At 33.8% G+C, this 21,510-nt stretch overlaps 2 protein-coding genes across 3 annotated transcripts; one reads left to right on the forward strand and one right to left on the reverse strand.

Annotated features, from left to right (window-relative positions):
- Nucleotides 1–2,253: 2,253 nt before the first annotated feature.
- LOC144429699 (uncharacterized) lies at nucleotides 2,254–13,864 on the forward strand. Of its 2 annotated transcripts, none has more exons than XM_078117868.1 (14): nucleotides 2,254–2,545; nucleotides 3,313–3,443; nucleotides 8,187–8,417; nucleotides 8,638–8,759; nucleotides 8,861–9,078; nucleotides 9,721–9,828; nucleotides 10,168–10,228; nucleotides 10,421–10,528; nucleotides 10,750–11,330; nucleotides 11,587–11,694; nucleotides 11,858–12,173; nucleotides 12,412–12,584; nucleotides 12,944–13,354; nucleotides 13,646–13,864. In XM_078117868.1, the coding sequence occupies exons 1-14, from the start codon at nucleotides 2,307–2,309 to the stop codon at nucleotides 13,704–13,706; spliced, it is 2,868 nt and encodes a 955-aa protein (XP_077973994.1). In that variant the 5' UTR covers nucleotides 2,254–2,306; the 3' UTR covers nucleotides 13,707–13,864. The 2 variants fall into 2 exon arrangements, with proteins under 2 accessions (XP_077973994.1, XP_077973995.1); XM_078117869.1 differs by having other exon boundaries at nucleotides 9,730–9,828.
- A 1,868-nt stretch (nucleotides 13,865–15,732) lies between these two features.
- On the reverse strand, nucleotides 15,733–21,197 carry LOC144429806 (uncharacterized). The gene is made up of 11 exons (XM_078118017.1): nucleotides 21,140–21,197; nucleotides 20,213–20,402; nucleotides 19,887–19,991; nucleotides 19,141–19,256; nucleotides 18,837–19,002; nucleotides 18,543–18,635; nucleotides 17,837–17,949; nucleotides 17,344–17,628; nucleotides 17,133–17,199; nucleotides 16,609–16,664; nucleotides 15,733–15,758 (listed from the first exon to the last, which is right to left on the reverse strand). The coding sequence occupies exons 1-11, from the start codon at nucleotides 21,195–21,197 to the stop codon at nucleotides 15,733–15,735; spliced, it is 1,275 nt and encodes a 424-aa protein (XP_077974143.1).
- Between the last annotated feature and the right edge of the window lie 313 nt (nucleotides 21,198–21,510).

A 21,510-nucleotide genomic window follows, 5' to 3' on the forward strand; every position in this document is an offset into this window, starting at 1 on the left:
GTGGCCACAAGACGCAATTTATCTTCCGGATTGAAGAACATTTCAAAAAACAAAATTTTTCAAGGTTACAATATTGATAAAATTATTTTCATAGGTTACGGTAGTCATTCCGCGAATAAATCATGAATCACAGTCAGATTTATTTACAGTTGATGTCATTGGGCTCCGAATATTTGGTCCCATTCATCATAGCTGTTACGCTTCCAATTAGAAGTTGTAGCAATATTATCATGGCGCCTCATTGGCTCGTGTTTCAAAAGTATTTGTTTTGTCGCAAATTACTTCCCTTTGTTCCAAACGATACTTAATTATTTATCCATTCAATATTTCACAGATTTGATACTGAGATAATTAATCGTACATGAATAGCATTTAACCGAAGGTGTGTATGTATCTGGCATCACATAACTATTAAAAAGTATTCAACTGTCATTTGTTGGTTTTCTTGATTGAAGTTTGTCATTTTCGGAAGGTTTCTGAATTTCAATAAACGACATTCAGATTGATTCGTCCGGATTTTTTGATGACACGTTCAGTCACGATGTCACCTGTATAAAAGTCACGTCCTTGAAATACCCATTAGTTCGAATGACTATGAACTCATATTAATTACACTGTACTTTTTCAATGCATTGGTGCAAAATTTCACTTCCCGCCATTTCCATGCAATTCGCTCCTCCGACTCCCATTGTGTTAAAAATGCGTGATGCTTCCTCCCGATGTTAGATACTTTGTGTATCCCGCAGGTAGTAATTAATTCTTTAATTACCTTTTATTTGTTTCTTTTCGCCTTTATGTTTGCCGTCGGCAGTTGTATAATCATTGTCGTGCAAGCGTTTGTATTAAAATAATCGAATACTGCTGATATCGTGCTAATAGACAAATGAAAATTCAGAATGTAAATAGCAACATAGTGTCAGTCAGCAATTAGTGTTAAACCTGAACGTTTGCTCAAATATCAGTTAAAAGTACTATGATATGACAATTCAAAAAATCATCGCGAAAGCAAAGACTATGAGATTTATTGAATGACATTCTGTAGAATTATCACAACCAGGTTTTTACAAAATACGTTTTAGTGATTGAAAGCCAGGCTGGCGCGATAAGGCGTCTGAGAGCTTTGTGCGTTGTGCGTTTATATAAATAGAAAGTGGGACTTTAAATCGACCTTTGAGTTGTCTCGCTTCACTGAAAATATATAGGTAATCGGTAACGGATATTGTTCATCCCGGGACCCACATGAGTAACTAAGAGGTATAACCAGATTAATATTACTGCTGCAATACAATGAAGGACACGCCAGTTAGAAGTTATCAGGAGTTTGGGCAGCGTTTGTACAAATACTAGATTGAAGTTCAGTTATAGCATACTAAATATACAGCGAGTGTTCCAATTATAGTGTAATATATATACGATAAATCTTTATATGGACAGATAATGCTTTTTTATATAGGTACAAAAATGTCGTCTTTTTAGTGTGAATTTTTTGACAATAATCATTCGGATCAGAAAATAAAGTCGTATAAATTTAATGTAATAACCTGAGTGGAATAAGAGCAAGGTATGAAAAATAGGCAACAAAAATTTTGGGACAAAGTCTATGTTTGAGTACGTTTGAAAGATAACATTTATCATCTTTTAGTAAACAACTTATACCTACTTCTTTCGTCGCTCTTGTACAGTTTCAATTCATCGTGAGTTTTATTGACTGTAGATTCAGTGACATCAGATACTTGAGTAAACAGAATCGTAGACTCGGTAATTTTATTTCGCTGCCTTCGTAGTATACTATTATTTTTAGTGGCGGGTATAGTGAAGGAACAATTTTATCAACTTGTGGTTTGTTTCGGGCAAATATAATATGGAAAATCAAAGTGTGTTAGTTAGTATAAGAGGCTAGTTAGCTTTATACTATTGGTGTTCATGTCACCCTTTACTATCGGACATTGAGTTAGAATATGGCCATGGTGTTGCAACTCATGTGACTTTTCAGTCAATTCAGAACACTTACTAACTGTTACTCTGTTTTATATTAACTACCAATGGGAATGTAATTACTACTATCAGTGTGACTTTTACGATGCTGGGAAAGTCTACTTGAAACGCCCTCTGTGTAATTAACTGGCCAGACTTTGTGAACGTGAAATATTGCCTTTGTGATACAAGTATCTACATGTCCATATGATTACTACTTGGACTTGATTTTTTGGTGAATTGTATAAGCTTCGAGGACAAACACTTTACAAGATCATTTTTTGTTTCCAACAGTTTTTTTGTTTTTATTTATTTATTATGTATTTATAAAAATGCCGAGTACAATTATGAAGCAACCAGATGAGTTGTCAGACTGTGACTTGCAGCTGACTTCGGAAACGTTGGCAATAGCTTTCAGTGAATGTACCCGGAAAAAATCTTTGGAACAGGATCGTAAAGGGAGTTTAATTTCTAAAAATCGAAGTGGAAAATCACTGTTTCGAATTTTTGTCAAGGAAAATAGTACCAGCGTATGGAAACCTGAATTTGTTAAAAGTATTCTATCAGTCAGGTAGGCTTTGCAATCAATTATAAGAATAATTCGACACAATGGCATACTTCTAAGTTTTTATTATAATGGTATTCACGGAACCATGAAGCTTCCAACTTGTGAGCATTTTACATTTCCTAAATGATCACATTAAAATCATATTACAATTGTGCTAATGAATAGTACAATGCTTTTAGACGTCCTAAGCTTTACCAATAGGAAAGTAATTCGCGTTGACACAACTAATGTACGTATGTTATAATCCACGGTTGACTTGCTTTATATACTAAACCCACATTACCTAATAGGCCGTGAACATTATAATGTTGAAAACATACCACTTCTACACGCACAATACGAACATGTGGATATACGAGATTTACATTTGTAACTTTTGGAAAAGGACAAAATCAGTGATATCTGTCCAGTTTTATAAAGTGATTTTGGAATCTCCAGGCCATGCCAAAATACTCATAGTGGTAACAAGTTAAGGGAGTTAAAATTACACATGCACTGGAGTGCAATATCAATCACAGAGCTGCTCACATTCTCTTTCACTTTTCTCTTGGGAATTACAGTACTTGAAAGTTCAAATGTCTGACAAATATAACGAATGCATAGCAATTTCGATAACTTACGGTATTGCTCATAATAAATTTGTTGTGTCACAGAATAAGTAAGTAATCACACTTAATCCGATAACAAACAAGTGAAATAAGTTTCAATCATGTTTAAATCGAAACCTGCAAACCAACCACTTACAATTTTGTAAATATCATTTTTTTCAGGTTTGCAGGATATCTCCACGATCCACCAACTTTACTTTTACAAGGAGATGAGCAACACCTACAACATATTCGTGAAGCCTGGTCAAGCCGACTTCTGAGACCTCCAGCTGGATTACACATAGACTTTGTCGGTGAGAAATATTGCCTTGTTTTAAGATATGAAAAAATGTGCGATAATGGTCATTTTTTTATCTGTACATGCAAATATCGATATGAAGGTGTACGTATCCTGATCAAGCAAGCGTGTTGGCTGTAACATAAATTTAATGAAAGCACGCCATGTTTGGGGGTTTGAAAACTATAGCCATGATATACCAGTACAGCTAAAACAGTATAATGCAGACTTGTGCTATCGATTGGGTTTCTCAGGGACTAACTACTTATCCATTTTCTATACTTTTACGCTGGTAGATCCGTATGCATATAATGCACGGATGCCGTAGGAAAACTGACTATAACTATTGCGAGTAACTCAAGAGTATTTAAGTCGCTGAAAGTTTTGTGCGTTAATTGCTACTCGTGCTTAAAGGTTATGTTTTGAATTACGAAGCTTAACACGCGAATGCATAGTTGATTTTTAGTATGAAATCTTGAAATCCTATAGCCTATATATACTTCACTGTATACTTGAAAACATAATATGTTTATGTCGATAAAATATTTTATCGATATTCTTCAGGCAAAAGATCGGAATCATATATCATGAAAATTTAATATTCATCAAATCTAAGTGCTCAACTGCGTCTTATTACTTTAATATTCACATACGTGTGCTGAAATTATGAAATATCATAAAAGTTTTAAAATGTCGAAATAAAATGGAAAGCTAAAATTTAGAAAAATTGTGCTTCAAAGGGGGCAAAATGACTGTTTTGCATAATGTTTTCATTTGCACCTGTCAACATACAATGGGTAAATAGAAGCGTACGCGATGCTACATATTAATATTTATCACATTTTATGAGTCAGACTAAGTTATCTTTATGTAAGATCTCTGTCAAATTCAAATAATTAGGAATATTTAGATTGTTGTCTAGTTTTTACTTTCGTACGAGTAAAAATTTGTCAAAATTGATATAATATCTTGTCATTTGTGCTGTTTCATTCAATCTAAGATAGATATCATTAACTTGATGTGGATATTTAAAACAAATGACACCGTGTTGAAATATTTTATGTCAATTTTCATAATAGTACAATATTTTCAAAAGGGGAATCTTTTCACCATATTTTTGTGATTTTAAACGTCATCAATAGATAAACCTGCCAATTTGCAGCTGGCAAATGATATATAAATCGACCCTCGGCTCATTTGTGGCTATGCGAACCGGTAGCATGGATTATTTTTCGTTTAGCATATATATTGTTGTCAACATCATAATTTTATGGTACGCAAGGTTGATCGGTTGAATGAGCACTTCCATATTTCTATCAATATTTGCAGGGTGTGATTTATAATGGGTGCGTCGATTTACTCGTTTGTTGAAATGTCACAATTCCACCCTAGATTGGTAATGCCAAGTCTGACAAGCATGGACAGTGAAAATACTACTCTCCGTGCGCAAATTTACAAAGTACCTGCGTTGGTAGACGATAACGCGTTCGTACTGTGTAAATATGCATGAGTACCAATTTGTATGCTGTAGGATATTACCTTCGCTTATCATAGATTTGCTTCCTTTGTTACGTGTTAAAAAATATTATCTATAGATCATTTTATCGTCAATACGGATTACGTTATTACAATCTTTGTGTATTTAAAGAATCATAATGTCTGTGATAAATAAGCAAAAACAAAAATTCGTGTTTGTTTTCTTGCTTCATTCTTCGTGAATCGGCTCATTAATTATGTCAAGACATTGTTACAGTTAGGGTTATGTCATATGGAGCTTTTAAACAAATAACACGTCTTAAAATCAGCATATCGCTGTGGGTGATATCTTTTCGAAATCTTGAATAGACAAGCTCATTTGAATGAAATGGTTGGATTCTTACGGCATGATAGGGCGGCTTAACAGGGAGGGCGATAGAATCTTTTACGTGTCTATATTTTATCTAAAACGAGACTAATACACACGCTCGAAGCAATCAATTAGGTCACGAATTCACATACCGGTAATTAATCTAATTGACCAATATTTTGGAAACTAAATCGCAACTAAAAATTTTGGTACATTAAACACTCTTACTATTTGATCATTGATCACGAAAAAAAAAACATTTTTCTAAATGTATATTTGACGCCACTTATGTAAGAAGTATTTTGTTATCCCGAATTTGTGAAATTAATACATGAACGTAAACGACAACACCACGGGGTCTGTCTGTCTAGTCGCTCGTATTATAATTGAAATTTGTACACAAAGACTTCAAGTATTCACGAATTCCACCATGATAAAATTGTGAATTATTAGCATTATATACTAAAAGGATTTAAATCATCGATTTACAGATTAAACAAATCTTTCTAAAAAAGTTGGGTAAGAATTGCCTTGAAAAGTCTTAGAGAGTACTACTCATCTGTGCGAGAATTCATTCTTGTATCTTTATCAGAATAATCATCCTAATTTCTCCGTCTACTCACCGATTTTCAAGTGTCAACGGTCGCCAAAGCATTGACTCAAGCACTCCTCAACTTATCTAACGTCTCTTGAACGGTAACCCTAATCACGTATTTAAGAATTTCTCGCTTGGCAAAATTGGACCGAACCAGAGAGAGAGATGAATATCTCTGAGTTAATGGGAATGTTCAAACTTGGTAGAGTAGTAATTCAACATAAGATTGAAATTAAGGTAGGGGTAGATGTATTGTCCGCAAGGAAAAATACGATTTAGCTCCCAATTGACCTTGTGAAAAGATTAACGCGAGAGATATGTTATTTTGAATTATCAGGTAGGCGATCAATGTCAAGTCAAATGGAGTTCCATTATTTAGCTTAGAGTAGTTTTCAATAAAAATGTTTGAAAACTGAAAATATGTTTCCTGAATTTTGAAGTGACTTTTAGTAGGGATATTTTATTGATCCGTAGAAAATTGAGACAGAATTGTGCACTATTGACGAATGCAAACAGAATTTGTTCTGCGACTTTCCAATATATCCGCGGCAGTTTCTTCGGTACAAAAACTTCAGTTAAATACAAACAAATGTTTTTACATTTTGTTGTGAGCCAATTCTTTGCTTTGACCCGTTGTATAGCCCGGTTGAACCGAAAAAGAAATTATAAAGCTTATTCAAGATTTGTTTAAAAACTGTGAAAAAATACTCCAAACTCTGATATTTTTAAAATGATCAGGAATGTAGAATGGTGGTAGTTTATAAATGAAAAATATTTCAAGTTTATTTACTTTATAGAAAATCCGGTTTCTAAGAGTACCTAACATATCGTCAGTGTTTCGAGGCGTAGCTCTCAATATACAGCTGATCATTCGGTTGTTTACATTGAGTTAAAGGCTATTTCAATCTAGATTATAACACATTATTACACTCGATCGCCAAAATGAGGAGAGAAAGTTGTATTAGAGGAACAGAGAGAGAGCATTAATTAGCTTGAGCCTATCATCTTTGATCTGTGATGTACGTGCTTTATCATGAAATTAAGAGAATAAATCATATTTTTTGGCGGTTAATAAATAAATGTATGATAACTAATTACTAGAAGTTCGACAGATTTTCCACACAGTTTAAAACCAGAAGTCTGTATTAATAATATAATATAACATAATACTATTCGTGTAAACTCGGCCATAAACAAACTAGAGGAATGTTTGCTGGCATTTCTGAGAAAGCAGGATAGATGTTTGTTGCGTACAAAATATATTACATATTTGTATACGTTTAAAATTTGGTTGACTGTAGTTTATCTATGAATGTGTTAGTAGATAAAAAAGTAAACGGAAGTAACAGATTTGATTTGATGAACTACCCCATAATTATTTTTCCAAAAGAAACCAAAAGTTGATATTTTCCAATACTGTTCAATTTACATTCGGTTTATACCTCTTTACTAAGCATCCAACACCACTTCGATTAAAATTTTACAAATAGTAATTACTTCATCCTTAGCTGTTTTGTACATGTTGCTCTGTTTTTGGCCTTTGTAAAAACTTTAGGTCAACAAGTAAGCTATAATAGTATGTCATATTTTTGATCACTCGTTGATATTTTGGATTCATTCCAAAGTTTATGGCGCCCCGAGACTTAAAAAACATCTGCACGTTTGATGTTGATGTACCATCATCAGGTTAAGATGCTCAAGTATCTCTCGAGGATATGCTATCGAATAACATCAATGCAATCAATGTCTTAGTATTTTATCTTTTACGAACGTTGTAGTGTAAATGCTGTTTATTCGGATAAATAAGTTTTTAAGATACCAGGGTTTCAGTTTGTCGATGGGAATTGTTTTTCGGAATATTAGATGTTTCCATCAGAAAATTAGATATTGATATTTTGTATTGACATCGCAGATTTGTTAGCATAACTTCGATCGTTGCTAATGTTCAGATTAACTTCATAATCTTGACCAGGATGTACAATAATGTGTTAAACTGCCCAAACGGAAGGTTATTAGTCTTTTTGAATACGACGAATCCACCCATATATGTTTGAGGCAAATAAAAATTTGCTTTTGCAACAGTTCAATTAAGATAAGGTATGTTGGCGGTTTGAAATGGACGATCAAGATAAGCGTGTGATTGACAGAAAAGCTTTGATAGGTTTCACCTAAATAGGTTAATCTTAAATGGGGATTTATTGAAATAAAATGCATGTTTTTTGAGTGTGCCAATGAATTTTGAATGCCAAATTTACAACGAAGGCGACAACTAATAAATTACTTTACATTTGAATATAAATTATTCATTTAATTTTCAGGTGACGTAACTCGCATAGGTGCTCGTCCACTATTTCGCGAACATGTTATTTCTCTTTGTGGCGCAGTTTGCGTAGCCCTCAGCAACGTGACCTCACGTGAAGACGTGGCAACGCAGGAAGCAATTTTGAAAGAATTGGAAAGATCTTTTCCAGGAGTTCATTCGCCAAGCAGAGAACTTCTTCACGAAACCCTGGGGAAACTAATCCGAAATAGAAAAGTCTTTTGCACTGGTACGTCTTAAACACGGATCCGTCATTTCCAGGCTTAGATAATATTCTGATTTGGTTAAACGACTGTAACTAGCATATAATTTCGTATATAAATGTGATTTTAAGAATTGGTTACCAGTAATGAATAAACCAAATTTCATATGCTAAAATTGGTCAATTTGGTTATTAAGAAGTTATAGTGAAGTAAAGTAGGTACATTATATTCGCCTCCAATTAACAGGTCCTGGATATCACCTTGTTACAACAAAAACTTATTCTGGAAGTTCAACAACTGAGAAAGAGTCATATAGCGCAAAGAGTTCGATAGGTCATAAGCACTGCGAAGAATGTGAACGAAATCGGGTACGATAGCAGAAATTCTTCTTTCCTTTTTTCTGCTGTAAACTTTTCCTATCTTTCATTCCCATTGTTTCCTATAATTAAAATGCATTTTATTTGCACAGTCAATATTTGAAAGTCAAGTAAGAGAACGGCGAAGCTACCGAGTAAAGAAACCCAACGCGGAAACAAATACCAGTAGTACAGACCAGAGCATGTTACGGGGCACGGATCGCATGGAACCTTACAAGACTGTACTATTTGACGTCGAACCGCTTCATGGTAGCGTAGTAACGCCCAAAAAAACTACCGATGAGTCAGCTGCCTCGGAGTTGGTCAAAAGGTAACTACAATCCGTATATATTTTCCTGAGCGTGGCGAAGGAAACAGACAACAGTGTTTATATTACAGTTCACAAATATTTCATAAACAAAAACAACGTTTATCAAATGATTTGAATTGAGAATATATCTGAATTAAAATCGTCGTGAAGTTTATGGTTGAATATGGCATTTTGTTTTTGGATTTATTGCAGTGTATAGTTTGTTACAAATGCCACGATAATAGGATCAGAAGCAATTTTACTGTCGTCCCAACCTTCCATCATACTAACAGTTGTACCAATAAACACCAGAATTGAAAGCATATCCGCTTTTGTATTGCTGTATGACATTATTTGCCATTCTTTGTTTAGCAATGACTATACTATTATTACACTTGTGTATTTTGCGACTGCACAAAGTTTACTTAACAGATTTCGTGCTGAATATTATCACATTTTCGTTGATAAATGTGTTGTAAAGGGACAGGTCATATTTTGTCATATTACCAACTGCGACAATGTAAACATTGGATTCGTTCGCCACTCCATGTCATATTTCCCATGGATTGTCGAATAATTCCACTGGATTTTGCCAGTTGAGAGTATTGATCCAATTTGTACCAATTTGCAAAACTAAATAAATTCATTGATTTTTTTGTACAGTTCATCTAGTCAAGAATCACCAGAACGAGGTCACGCAAATAAAAAGACTAGCAACAGCATTGTTGAAAAGATGGCGGAAAAATTATTCAGACGAAGACGAAAAAGCAGGTGCGGAGAGTTTTATATTTCCGCGTAGATAAAATATATGGAACTGATTTTAAATCAGTTCCCAAAAATTGGCGCGAACAAGATTTTGATCTTCAATGTATGTTATGAGACCTTTGCCATTTGTCATTTTTGTAGCAAAATATTCTAATTGCAAGTTGATAAATCCCACTTGATGAATAAACACATATATATGCTCATCAGCCAGAAGTAAAACTCATATAAAAACTACGTTCCTATTTGATGGCGTGTTTTCCCCTTTGTATGCAATTCAATCAATATTAGTTAATCCTACCATGGCTTTAAAATTATCATATTTATAACGAAATTCATTTTATTTAGTACTCCGGATCATAAAAAATCTGACTCAGCGGAAAGAACGCGCGACAGCGCCCACCCTCAGGTATTGCATTTTCAATTGTTTCATCGGCGATTTTTGAATTAATAAATTATCCAACGAAGCTGCGATTCCAACGAATCAAATGCATTTTTAATCACCAATGTGAATACTTTTTCAAATTACATAACATGTGGTAAATATAGATTACTCATAAACTTTTGTATTCGTGGTTTTCTTTTTATTCTTGTTATATAGGTACGTGAACTCAATAAAAACGATGCAATTCAACTTGGATATGAGGTGGCAAGAAAAAGTTCATTAAGACAAACAAAATCACAACCTGACAGTCGAAGTAGTTCAGAGGTGGAATATTTCGTATTTAATAGTTATTGATAATAGATTTAATGTAACATAATCAAGATTGTTCTTAGAGCAAAATCTATGTTATGATCGATTATGGAATTAATAAGAATTCGACGGAATCGCTTATTGAGTGTATGCGTGTTGTAAATGTGTAGTATTTCGTTCTTTTATGTCCGAGATTTATGGGTGTCTATAATTTTTTTTAATTTCTCTAAATACAGTCACCTGTAAAGAGGCATCATTCGATTGGGAGAAAGTCAAGTATCAAACGACGTTCGTCAAAAAAGAACCATAATAAAACAGAAAAGTGTAATTTGTCTCATTACGAGCACCGAGAAAAAACAGAACGATCACAGGACACACCAAATCTTCTTAAAGAATCGCAAGATGCCAAGTCTCGTAAATCGAGTGATAAGGACGAAACACTTCCGAGAAAACTAAAAAACGAACCTACCACGGAGTATATTCCGACATTAAATCAATCATCATCATCATTAAATAACCAATTTCCAAAACTTCGCGATGCTGCAGTTTCCTGCAATTTAGATGACGAACCCCCACCGAACAATGATATTGAATTTAACAATAATGCACACCTCTGCGACCCCAAATCTCCACAATATCTGGACTCAATGCAGCAGAAAGAATTTTCCCCAACGAAAAACTACGACAGACGTTCGCTCAAACGCTCAAAATCGTTACGTTTACCGCGTGATCACTGCAGACGTGAACTGGGTGTATCACCTCATGCAGGAATTGTTACTTCGCGACGAATTGAACACACATCTCCCTTACATAACGAGTAAGTTCCAAATAAGTTTCACATTCCTGTTTCTATTCATATTTGAATTTAAAGCATTACATTTTGGCAACTGATTGTATTTAAGGCTACTGCATCATATGTTTGACTGCAAGTTTCCAGTTGAAATGAATATTAAGTTTCAATATTAATAGGAAGCATATCCCTATTTGAATTGGAAACATAACCTTAACGCAACTTACCTCCACTAGAGCACGATATTCGTCATAACTCTCATTATCGAAATATTTTTTCTTAGAAATCAGGAATATGTAACGGGAATGTCGTATGATACTTTGAAAAAAAGTTTGAGTGTGGAGAAAATGAGGAGAAGTGTTTCAAGTACGTCGACTAGCAGAGAATACAGGTATTAGTATAGGTGATTGTCGACGTCAATAACCTCTAAAATCAATTGTATATTGTAACGCCTTCAATAAACATTTTGAATAAATAGAACACCTGTTAGTAATAAAATTACTGTTAAAATCCCAATTCTTTCCTATTTACCATTCTTATGCACTACTCCACAGCTACCTACATGCGTGTCATTTCGCTCCATCTGTAAGAGTCGGATCCGTCATAGCTGATCATTTAGAAGAGCTTGACAGAAGAAGACACTTTCAGAATCAGTCTCATGTCCGCGAGATGTCGCCAACAAGCAGTCTTAGTTCTTCCTTGGCTTCGAAGCGATCAAGTGAACAATCTTCATTGGTATCGCACCGTAACGATACTGCATCACCCCGAACGGAAACTGATGGGTCTCAGCACTATCGCGACATAACTTCATCCGATTTGTCTGACGAAGCTGGTTCCAATAGATTCAACGATTCTGAACAGAATGAGGCCGTAAGTTCAATTCATGATTTGATTTTATGGTGCGAGTGGTATTATCAAAAATTGAAGACACTCGAGATATTATAGTAGAATATATATTCGCCTGAAATTACTTTGTATACTGTACTTTTTTTCACTTTGTACTGGTGATATTTATCAATTGTGTTTACGTGTATCACCATTCACCAGTACACAATAATTTCTGATTTATGTTCGTGATCGTGACATAGAATATGTGTTCATACTACAGGCTGGCCTAGATCCAGAGACCAAAGCAGCATTGGAAGTAGCAAAAAGATTAGCAAAATTAGATATTAAAATGACCCGTGAAGAATGGAAAGAGTATTTTTCAAGCAAATGTCTCCCCGATCACGTCGAAGATGCTCTATCTCAAGCCCAACAGCAGAAAAATCGACAGAATAAGTAAGATTATGTTTTCTGTAATGATACGTCAAATATATGATTATGGTACCTCGTTCATTTCATGGAATTTATTGAGTTGGATTTATGCTAAATCGTCCTCTCATAGTTAGGTCTCACCAACAAAGTCCGTGTTTGTGGCAGCAACGATATGCTTCGATCAAATACCTAGCAATTGCCATGATAACTCATCTTTTTCAACCTAACTTGAATTAACATATCGATGTAAAACAACATCTGTATTCTGCCATATTTTGAACGCGAACGATGTTTCTATGCTTTCGTACGAATATAAAAATATGTTTGCAATAACGGGCAGTGTTAAGATTATTGTTTCACCTATTTTTGTGTTTTATTTTCAGGCAAGATTATCCGACAACGTGTTTTGAAAACACGAGCGGCTCGGTAGAAACAGTCATTGATGTGAAGCAAAAAACTAAATCATGGAGAAACAGAAACTCTGAAGCAAGCAATAAATCCTTATCTCCCAGTATTCCTAGCGTGGAATCGGACATTGTTTTCAACGAACAAGTTGCAGTGAATATGTATCCTTCAAACTCCCGACACAACACCGTTCATGAAGATTTTTTAGAATCTGAAATACAGCCTTATAAATGTCCTGATGATTTGAATTATGAGACTCAGGAGTCCAAGCTTTGTTATACTTGTGATCGTGGGCACCAACATTTATCATTTTGCAATTATAACAATGTTCAGTTGGAGCCAATGGATAGTGCGAGTCTTACAGAGGACAGCGGATTCCATTCGGCAAGGTATGTTAGTTTTAGACGAATCATTGACCGTTAATAAAAGCACAATAACATATACCCAGTTGGAATTAGTACCATCATAAATATGGTTGGCTGTAAAGTTACCAAAGGGTACTGTCACTTTCCTCTCTGCTATTACTATTTTAGTACTCCGAGTCGCACAAGGTATCATAAGAGTAATCTATATGAAATGAATCTGAACATTGTCTTTAAGATGTAACATAGATGCAATTAGATTAATAGATTCAAGAATTTCCCCCCTCATTTGTCAACAAATCATCATATAATTTTTAGAGAAAGAAACAGCTTATCATCATGGGAAACAAGAACACACAAAAGAGGAACCTTCGTCTGACACAGAGAACCTCTAAATGCTTCGTAGATTTTTTGAGTTTCCAATTTTGTTTTATATATATTATTAATTAAATGACAGTCCTTATTTTTAATAAGTACAATTAATGTTTGCCTTGTTACTTTGTTGTGTTATACAATACAGTTTGATCCTGCCTGGTATATTTACTCCTATTGGTTTTCGACGCTTGGTTCTTGTTGCAGCGGGCGCTAATAATCATGAATACTTTATTGATATGCGTAATGGGGTAGACTTTATAGTAAAGTTGCTGGTGCTTGATACTTTTTGCGTTCGATGCAACTTTATCGTTCAAAATGTCAATTGTTTGTGGCCTGTTCGCGTTCCAAGAAAAAAGGGATGTACGGCAACCTTTATTTCCTCCATATCTTCACACCGAATGTCGTCGAATTTTAAAAACATCCAAGTGTATTTAAGTGTGTAATATTGGTCATGCACGGAGCAACACAAACACCTTGCGACACTAAGTATAAGTTATGCATATTTCATTGACTTTAATTGTCCCTAGGAGATGAAATAGATATTCCTCACCACCAATTGTTGAAACGCAACTTTTTTCGTATTTCTTTGTGAAATAAAATCCGCATTGGGTATAAAATATGTCCGTAACTAACGTATTTATCGTTATAGAAACGGCTTTTTACTCCATTCAACAATGTTTATTTAAACCTAGTAACACACTATAACGCAATGACAAACTGAATATTTTTTTTATAAGAAACTAATTTTTGCATTGCAAAAGACAATAAAATAACTTAACTGCACATTATTTGAATAGACTTTCAAAAGACTCCAATTGATTTATAGCAAAGTAGTTACTAAAATATAATAGCGCGGTTCACCACGACATTTGAAACATATAACCTTTTCAACAATGAATTTGTTTTGTGAAAGCTGTGGGAACTATTTAAGGAAGAGAAATCACGACGCTATTCCTAAAACTGTAAGTATTATACAAATGCTTGAATAAATTGGCTTATTCATATAGAAAAGTTTCTCATCCGTTTACCAGTCCATGTCAGATGAGGGGAAATTTATCCAATTAGTTGTTGTAAATGCATGGATATCTTTATAACCATGCGTTGTGGGCCTAATCAATTATACTCGCGGGTCATAGTTTGCTGACCTCTGTCTTGAATGTATATTATTTTTCTGATTGCTTTTGTTCAATGTTGAAATAACGTTTTTTTCACGTAGAATGAGAGCCGCGCTTCCGTTTACACCGGCACTAACGATAAGCACGATAATCCTTCACCATTTCGCCTTCACAGATTTTACCTAAGTTACAATCCTCACAAAACGCAATAATAATTTCATTGTCATTGTTAGGTAACTCCAATAATTTATCCAATTAATATATATGTTGAGTAAGATTTATATTCTGTGGCACTTATCTCTCTCCTACTCCATTTCTCCGCAAAACTCGTACAACCGTATATAAACATCATGTTTGAATATTTCCTGAATGTTGTAGAATAAATGAGATGCTGAGTTCTACAACTATTAACAAATTCGAAACAAAATTTCTCTTGTCATCATTGCTTTTTATTATCATTATTTTATATCAGCGACAAATTAGCATAAAACATAAATCTATACTGTTATATTAGGTAAAACGAAAAACAAATACGTTCACAAGATAACCTAATCATAAACGTGGATAACCGCAATTCAGGAGTGTTTTTAAAGTAAAATTTGAATTTACATTTACACTGTTTTTAGTGGGAAAATCAACAACTGTAAATGTGTATAATACTAAATAAATGGTCCAATCGGATTGAAAGATTTCATTTTCCAGAATGCATTAGTTTCAAATTCAATTGCTGCTCAACTTTTTTAGTTTGAAAAAAAGTAAAATATAATCATTTTATGCTATATTATATATGTAAAATGTATAATGTATTATATATGTAAAATATATATAATGTATTATATATGTAAAATATATAATATATATGTATCAATCATAATATGTGTAATGAATCATCTTCCAATAAATCATCTTTTTCTTTTATTTAGAGTTATCAGTTTCTCCTGCTGAAAAATAAAAGCAATTGAATCATCAAAAATTGAGAATGTTTCTGTCGGAATAATCCGATAACACTGACAAAAAAACAAATCACCTGAAAAGTTTGTAAACTCGTATCCCTTACTCGGCGGAATACTAGAACGTTTCGATCTGATAAACGTAATAGGAGATGTGATTAATATATATTATTGTGGACGTGAATTGGGTAAGTCACTAGGGATTACGATGCATGTATATGCTAGATAAAAGCTCTTAGAAATACGCTCGCCACCGCACCTCTAATTACTCTGCGTGGGTTCGCAGGTTCGAGAGAATTGCTGGACTCCTCGCCGTCGTTGGGAGGTTCACGTAACCGCTGGTCGGTTACGGCTTCCGAAAACAAACAATAGAACTAATCCCATACCCGATTTGGAATGATAACCGGACGAGAGGCCGCGGTTCGCCATATGGATAAGCCATCTTATCGCCTTTCCTCTCCCCCGGGATAAATATGTAAATCCTACCCTATCCTATTGCAGTAATCAGATAGTCTACGCACACAGAAATTCATATTGTGTGACTTATTGCAGAATATACTTACATAAAGACGCAAGGTTTGTTAAATTAGTAAATTTTTTTTAAATCAAACTTACTTGCTGTAAACTAAAACCATCAGCAGAAAAAGAACCGCTATGTTGATGCCAAAGATAGTTGATATCATCCAGGAATTGGCCGGTACGTCTGAAGGTTATAAAATCAAGCATTATTTGCATCGTTCGTTAACATTGGCAAGGGAGATTTTGAAGTTTCGTTTTATTTAAAAGTTCCATGCGTCATGATTCTAAAATGTTATTTTGTGAACATTGAAAAATTACTTACCGGTATGCTCGTGCGGTTGAATTACTTGATCCGACGGTAAACTGATTTCATCTGAGCTAAACGAAAAATTGAGAATTTATTTCAGAAGCAGTTGAACATTTGTTAAAGCAATTAATTTATGATTCACTAGTACAAAGAAAAAGCATAACTAAATAGAGAGCTATTATCCTATTTCAAGCGACAGACCTGTAGTAAATTATTGACTTTGCAACATTGTTTGTCATTTTCAGGCAGCCTTTTAACTTTCATTGATAATTACCCAAGATAGAATTGTCTTTTAGAACTTTTGGAGCTAAACTGTGACTAAAACAAGCCAAGGGAAAGAAACTTCGCAGGGAAAGAAAATTCGATGTCCCAATCATAATATTGTTTCATGAGACAAAGAAATAAATGATATTCGAAAATCGTAAATGCAACACAAGCAATGAAATCGATATCAAATAATAATGATATGCATTGTTTTTATCGAAATAAAAGTCAAAAGAAGAAGGATATATTATGGAATATTTTGGAACGTTTATTACCTGTACAAGTTACGGGAAGCCGGGCTGTTCTTTCCGTCAACAATTCTTGTCAATTCATGAGGGTGCACTGGATGAAATTTTAATATATTAACAATAAATAATTTCATAATTCACACAAATTTTCGAATGATGTTTGCAATATATTTGTTTCAAATAATATATGTCAGACGAAAGAGTTGATTTTTCAAGTCGGAACACAGCAATATAATACCTCTGATGTCAAGATAGGCTTTGGTTTCTGCTTTGGTATGAACATTTTCAGCAAAGCATCGGTAACGATTGGTATCTCGTAGATTTGCGTTCTTGATACGCAGAGTTGATTTTCCTAGAACAGCAGTCTGGAATACGTCATCTGTGTTTGATGGAACTGGATGGCGGTCTCTATGCCACGTGACATTAGGAAGTGGGTAGCCAGTTGCAGTGCAATCGATCTCAATATCTTCTCCCACCATATAGTCCGATCGTTCTTGCGATTTTTTCAAATCCCAAGGAACAACTAAAATATGATATATATATATGGTAAATGTATTTATTTATTTATTACAGTCATATTTCGAATATATTTCAGTATTTTAGCATTTAAATATTTTTTCTTCGAGTTCTATGATCTGATCTAAAAACCGGAAATAACAAACCTTTGTTGATACATTATAAATCGCACAGCCTACATCCAAAATTCGAAATTTAATAAAAACAAACCATACCGTATTCACAGATGTAGTCAAGATTTTCATCACAACTGTGTACTTCCAATCCATTATTTCCGAGAGCAAGGCACTTTTGACCTTTGATATCTGAGAGTTTATCAGCTAGTGAACTGAAGTAAATATATGATATGAATAATTGCTTGTGTCAAACATTGTTTAACAATGCTACAGATTGATGTGTAATCCGCGTGAAATGTTTGAGTAATTTTTTTAAAGACAAATAACTGGAACCAGGAAGCGAAGCTCAAATAAGAGAACATAGATGCCAAAACGAAGTAGTACGGGTATGCAATTTGTCACAGTAGACTACAGGCATATATCACAGTCTATGCGGCATTGCCTGACCACCAGATGCGCCGCGAGGTGCTCAATTTACAATTTTGATGATGTCATCGCACACAAAAACTAAATTCCACATAGCCCACGGAAATTTATGAAAATTTACAATCTTAAACCAGTGAAAATGTTGGAGCAATTGTTCCAGTAGTTGATGTGAAAAGCGCTTTTTTTCATGACAACAAGAATGAAAAAAAAATCCTTCTAACAACAACATAATAACAAAACGATCCATATGTGAACTACGTGGCAAATAAGTTGTATGAAGATACAAAACTGAAATATTTAAGATGTAACTCTTGCAGCAATATCATAATGTTTTCTTAAATAAAATAATTACTATCAATCAAAATTTACTGTATATTACAATTTGCTCAAATCGACTTCCTCCCCGTTGTTCCACGTGAACTTCCCAATGGAGCTTTGTCGAGCACCGATCCAATATTTAATTGAAGAACTTCTGTTGAAACAAAACAACGATTTGAGGCAGTGGCATTATTATTTGGATTTGTACTCTTGGTATTTTGATGATATAAATATAATCAAAATAAATTAATCAAGCCTGTTTTCACGGAAATGTGTGACAATGACTATGCTCTGATACAAGTTATCTATTTAAATATGCTGAATATATATATCATTATTGCCAAGTAATAGGCACCTGTTGGCGTCGTTTTGTATCTTTTGAAACAATTCATCTCTCGTGATCACCACCAATCGAGAATCAGTTTCAATGCATTTATGATGCGCCTTTTCATACGAAATACGTGAATTGGCAGCCCCAAATGTAAGAGTAGTAAATTGTTCAGGGGTAATCCTAGATTGAGCTGAAATATAGATAATTTGATGAAATGTTATAACATTGTACCATTTCGTTTTTGTGTATTTATTTTGCATGATCAAAAACAACTTTATGACATTACTGAACCAAATAAAAAGAAACAATGATAATACAATCAACGAACCTTGTTGGCACACGAATCCATAAAAATGATCGCAATCTTCATCGTTCCATTGTTGAGTCGAACTTTTGAAACATCCACAGTCTTCATTATTGTAATTGTTCGGTTCTGAACCCCCCCTTAACATAAATTAAACAACTGAAGTTTATTGTTTCAACATAATAAAACTGATTTCCATAAAACACATATGCAAATTTAGTCCCACTATTTCGCATTCGAGTACATGTATAAACTACGGTACTCTGAAATGAAAATACGTTTTTTTTAATTGTTCTAGATAAAACCGAGAAGATTTGGATTTCTAAATTTTCTGTGAATAATATCTTTATGTATTTATCAATAATTAGTAACTTACTTCGAAATAAATATCATTCAATCTACATGAACAAATGTGGCTAAAATAATATATTTTGAAAAATTATATGGAATTTATATGAAAAATCATGTCGACATGACAATTAATAAAACATTTGACATGGACGACTGTCTGCTAATCGCTTCATCTAATTATTTATTTAATTTCATATTTTGTCATTAAATTTTATTATTTGGATTTTTAATTGAACTCCTTAAAAAAGCATGACCAGCATATAGCCCCATATCAAAATGACAAAATATCTGATAAATGCTGCAAATAGAATTCTTCCTACAAAATTGCATAAATGATTATTCCAAACGGGTACATCGTCTATTGAACGATAGGTAGAGTTAGTGGTAACAGCTGTGTTTGTAGAAAAACATGTACAAACCAGTTTGTATAACCCTGTCCTTTCATCGCCGATTGACCATTGACCCACGTCCATAATCCTTCTTTTTCGCGATCTGACATACCAATGTAGGTAACACGATCACTTCTGTTGAACAAGATGTAAAATGAACGTTTGGTGAAAAATGTACATAAAAATGTGCTAAATGTATCCAAATCAATTAATGCATGTAATAATATATCAGACTGAAAGCAGAATAAAGTATATTACCATATTACTTTCTTGCTTCAATTGTGATATTAGACTTGGTTGCTTTGCAATGTTGTCCTTTTTTGAAACACAACGAATTTTAGTGTTTCTCGACTTACCCATAACTATCTAACAATTCCCATACGTCATTTTGTATTCCGACGCTCGTGATCGATACCAAGAGTCCAACTTGATAGTAAGTTGTGCATTTATAAGAGGCATCCCACCATGGCTCATTGTCTCCCTTTTTTCCGTCTCCAGCAAAAAAATTGTAGAAATATCCATTGCCGTACTGAGTCGCGTGGATCGCTGGAAATAAAAGGATAAAAAATTATAAAAATAAAACCTTAAAACTGAAACTAAGGAAACAAATAACAAGAAACCTCCCATATATTCTTTTATACTCCCATTTTTGAATTATATTAGTTATCTTATTTTTTAGTTTTTGATTCTTTTCAACAATTCCAGGTATAGGATCAATAATACGTAGAGCAAGCAATGCGACGCCAAGTTTGAAAAAAGATTCCATTTTTCACACTGGATTTTACTGAATGTAAGATTCAAATTCTTCGTCCCATACGATCGCCCAAATCTAGGTGTTGGAGTATTCAATAAACCAATGCCATTGAAACAAATAGATGGTTATTATGGTCACATGTCAGATTGCGATAGGTCTGTATCTCAGGTGATGAAAGTGTTGTATCATGAACGTTTCCTCATGTGCATTCATGTTAATGTATCAAAAAATGGATATGAAATATATCACAAAATTTTTAGAACTCAACATTTAGTAGAAAAAGCTCGCTTGTGAGTAAATGGTACCCAAACTGCAATGAGCTGCATAACATAAACGTGTCAATCAAAATGCTTCGACCAATCGCATTTTGCACAGGTTTTTAAAAGGAAAGGCAAACCCAAAGGTGGCTGAATACATACCGCGTATATGTCTCGAATCGTGTTTTTTCAATTCTTAATACGAATTCACGGATAAATATTAGTAGATATTTATATTGTATAAGCAAAATATAAAATGATTAAATACTTACATCCGCTGACTTCCCTGACTATAAATAATAAGCATATGAAGTACCCAAAGTTAAGCATCATGCTAGAACGTTACTTTAGTACTTTAAATAAATATACTGATTTAACAACACAAGTTAGAATATAGACGATCAAAAATGATAAAAAATTAAATAAAAATAACAAACAAATCTCGATTTTGCTAATGCACTAGCTTGCAGTTTAGAAGCCAATATATTCAAGCAATCTCAAGCAGACCAAACTATATTGACTGTGTTTTGATACGGACTATATAAAGGATAATTTTCGAATATGATGCAATAACTTCATCAAATATTTGTAGAATGACTACATGAACAAACTGATAAGAGAAAGAGTAGACTTCCAGTATTTT

This window comes from Styela clava, chromosome 11, assembly GCF_964204865.1.
Source record: "Styela clava chromosome 11, kaStyClav1.hap1.2, whole genome shotgun sequence".
Lineage (NCBI taxonomy): Eukaryota > Metazoa > Chordata > Ascidiacea > Stolidobranchia > Styelidae > Styela > Styela clava.

Coding starts and splice junctions, on each gene's coding strand:
- LOC144429699 (XM_078117868.1), top strand. CDS start 2,307: ATGCCGAGTACAATTATGAAGCAACCAGATGAGTTGTCAGACTGTGAC. Junction 9,829..10,167: donor AGACGAAGACGAAAAAGCAG/GTGCGGAGAGTT, acceptor CATTTTATTTAG/TACTCCGGATCATAAAAAAT. Junction 10,529..10,749: donor ACAGTCGAAGTAGTTCAGAG/GTGGAATATTTC, acceptor CTCTAAATACAG/TCACCTGTAAAGAGGCATCA.
- LOC144429806 (XM_078118017.1), bottom strand. CDS start 21,197: ATGCTTAACTTTGGGTACTTCATATGCTTATTATTTATAGTCAGGGAA. Junction 20,403..21,139: donor AGTCAGGGAAGTCAGCGGAT/GTAAGTATTTAA, acceptor TTTTATTTCCAG/CGATCCACGCGACTCAGTAC. Junction 17,629..17,836: donor TGACTACATCTGTGAATACG/GTATGGTTTGTT, acceptor ATCATATTTTAG/TTGTTCCTTGGGATTTGAAA.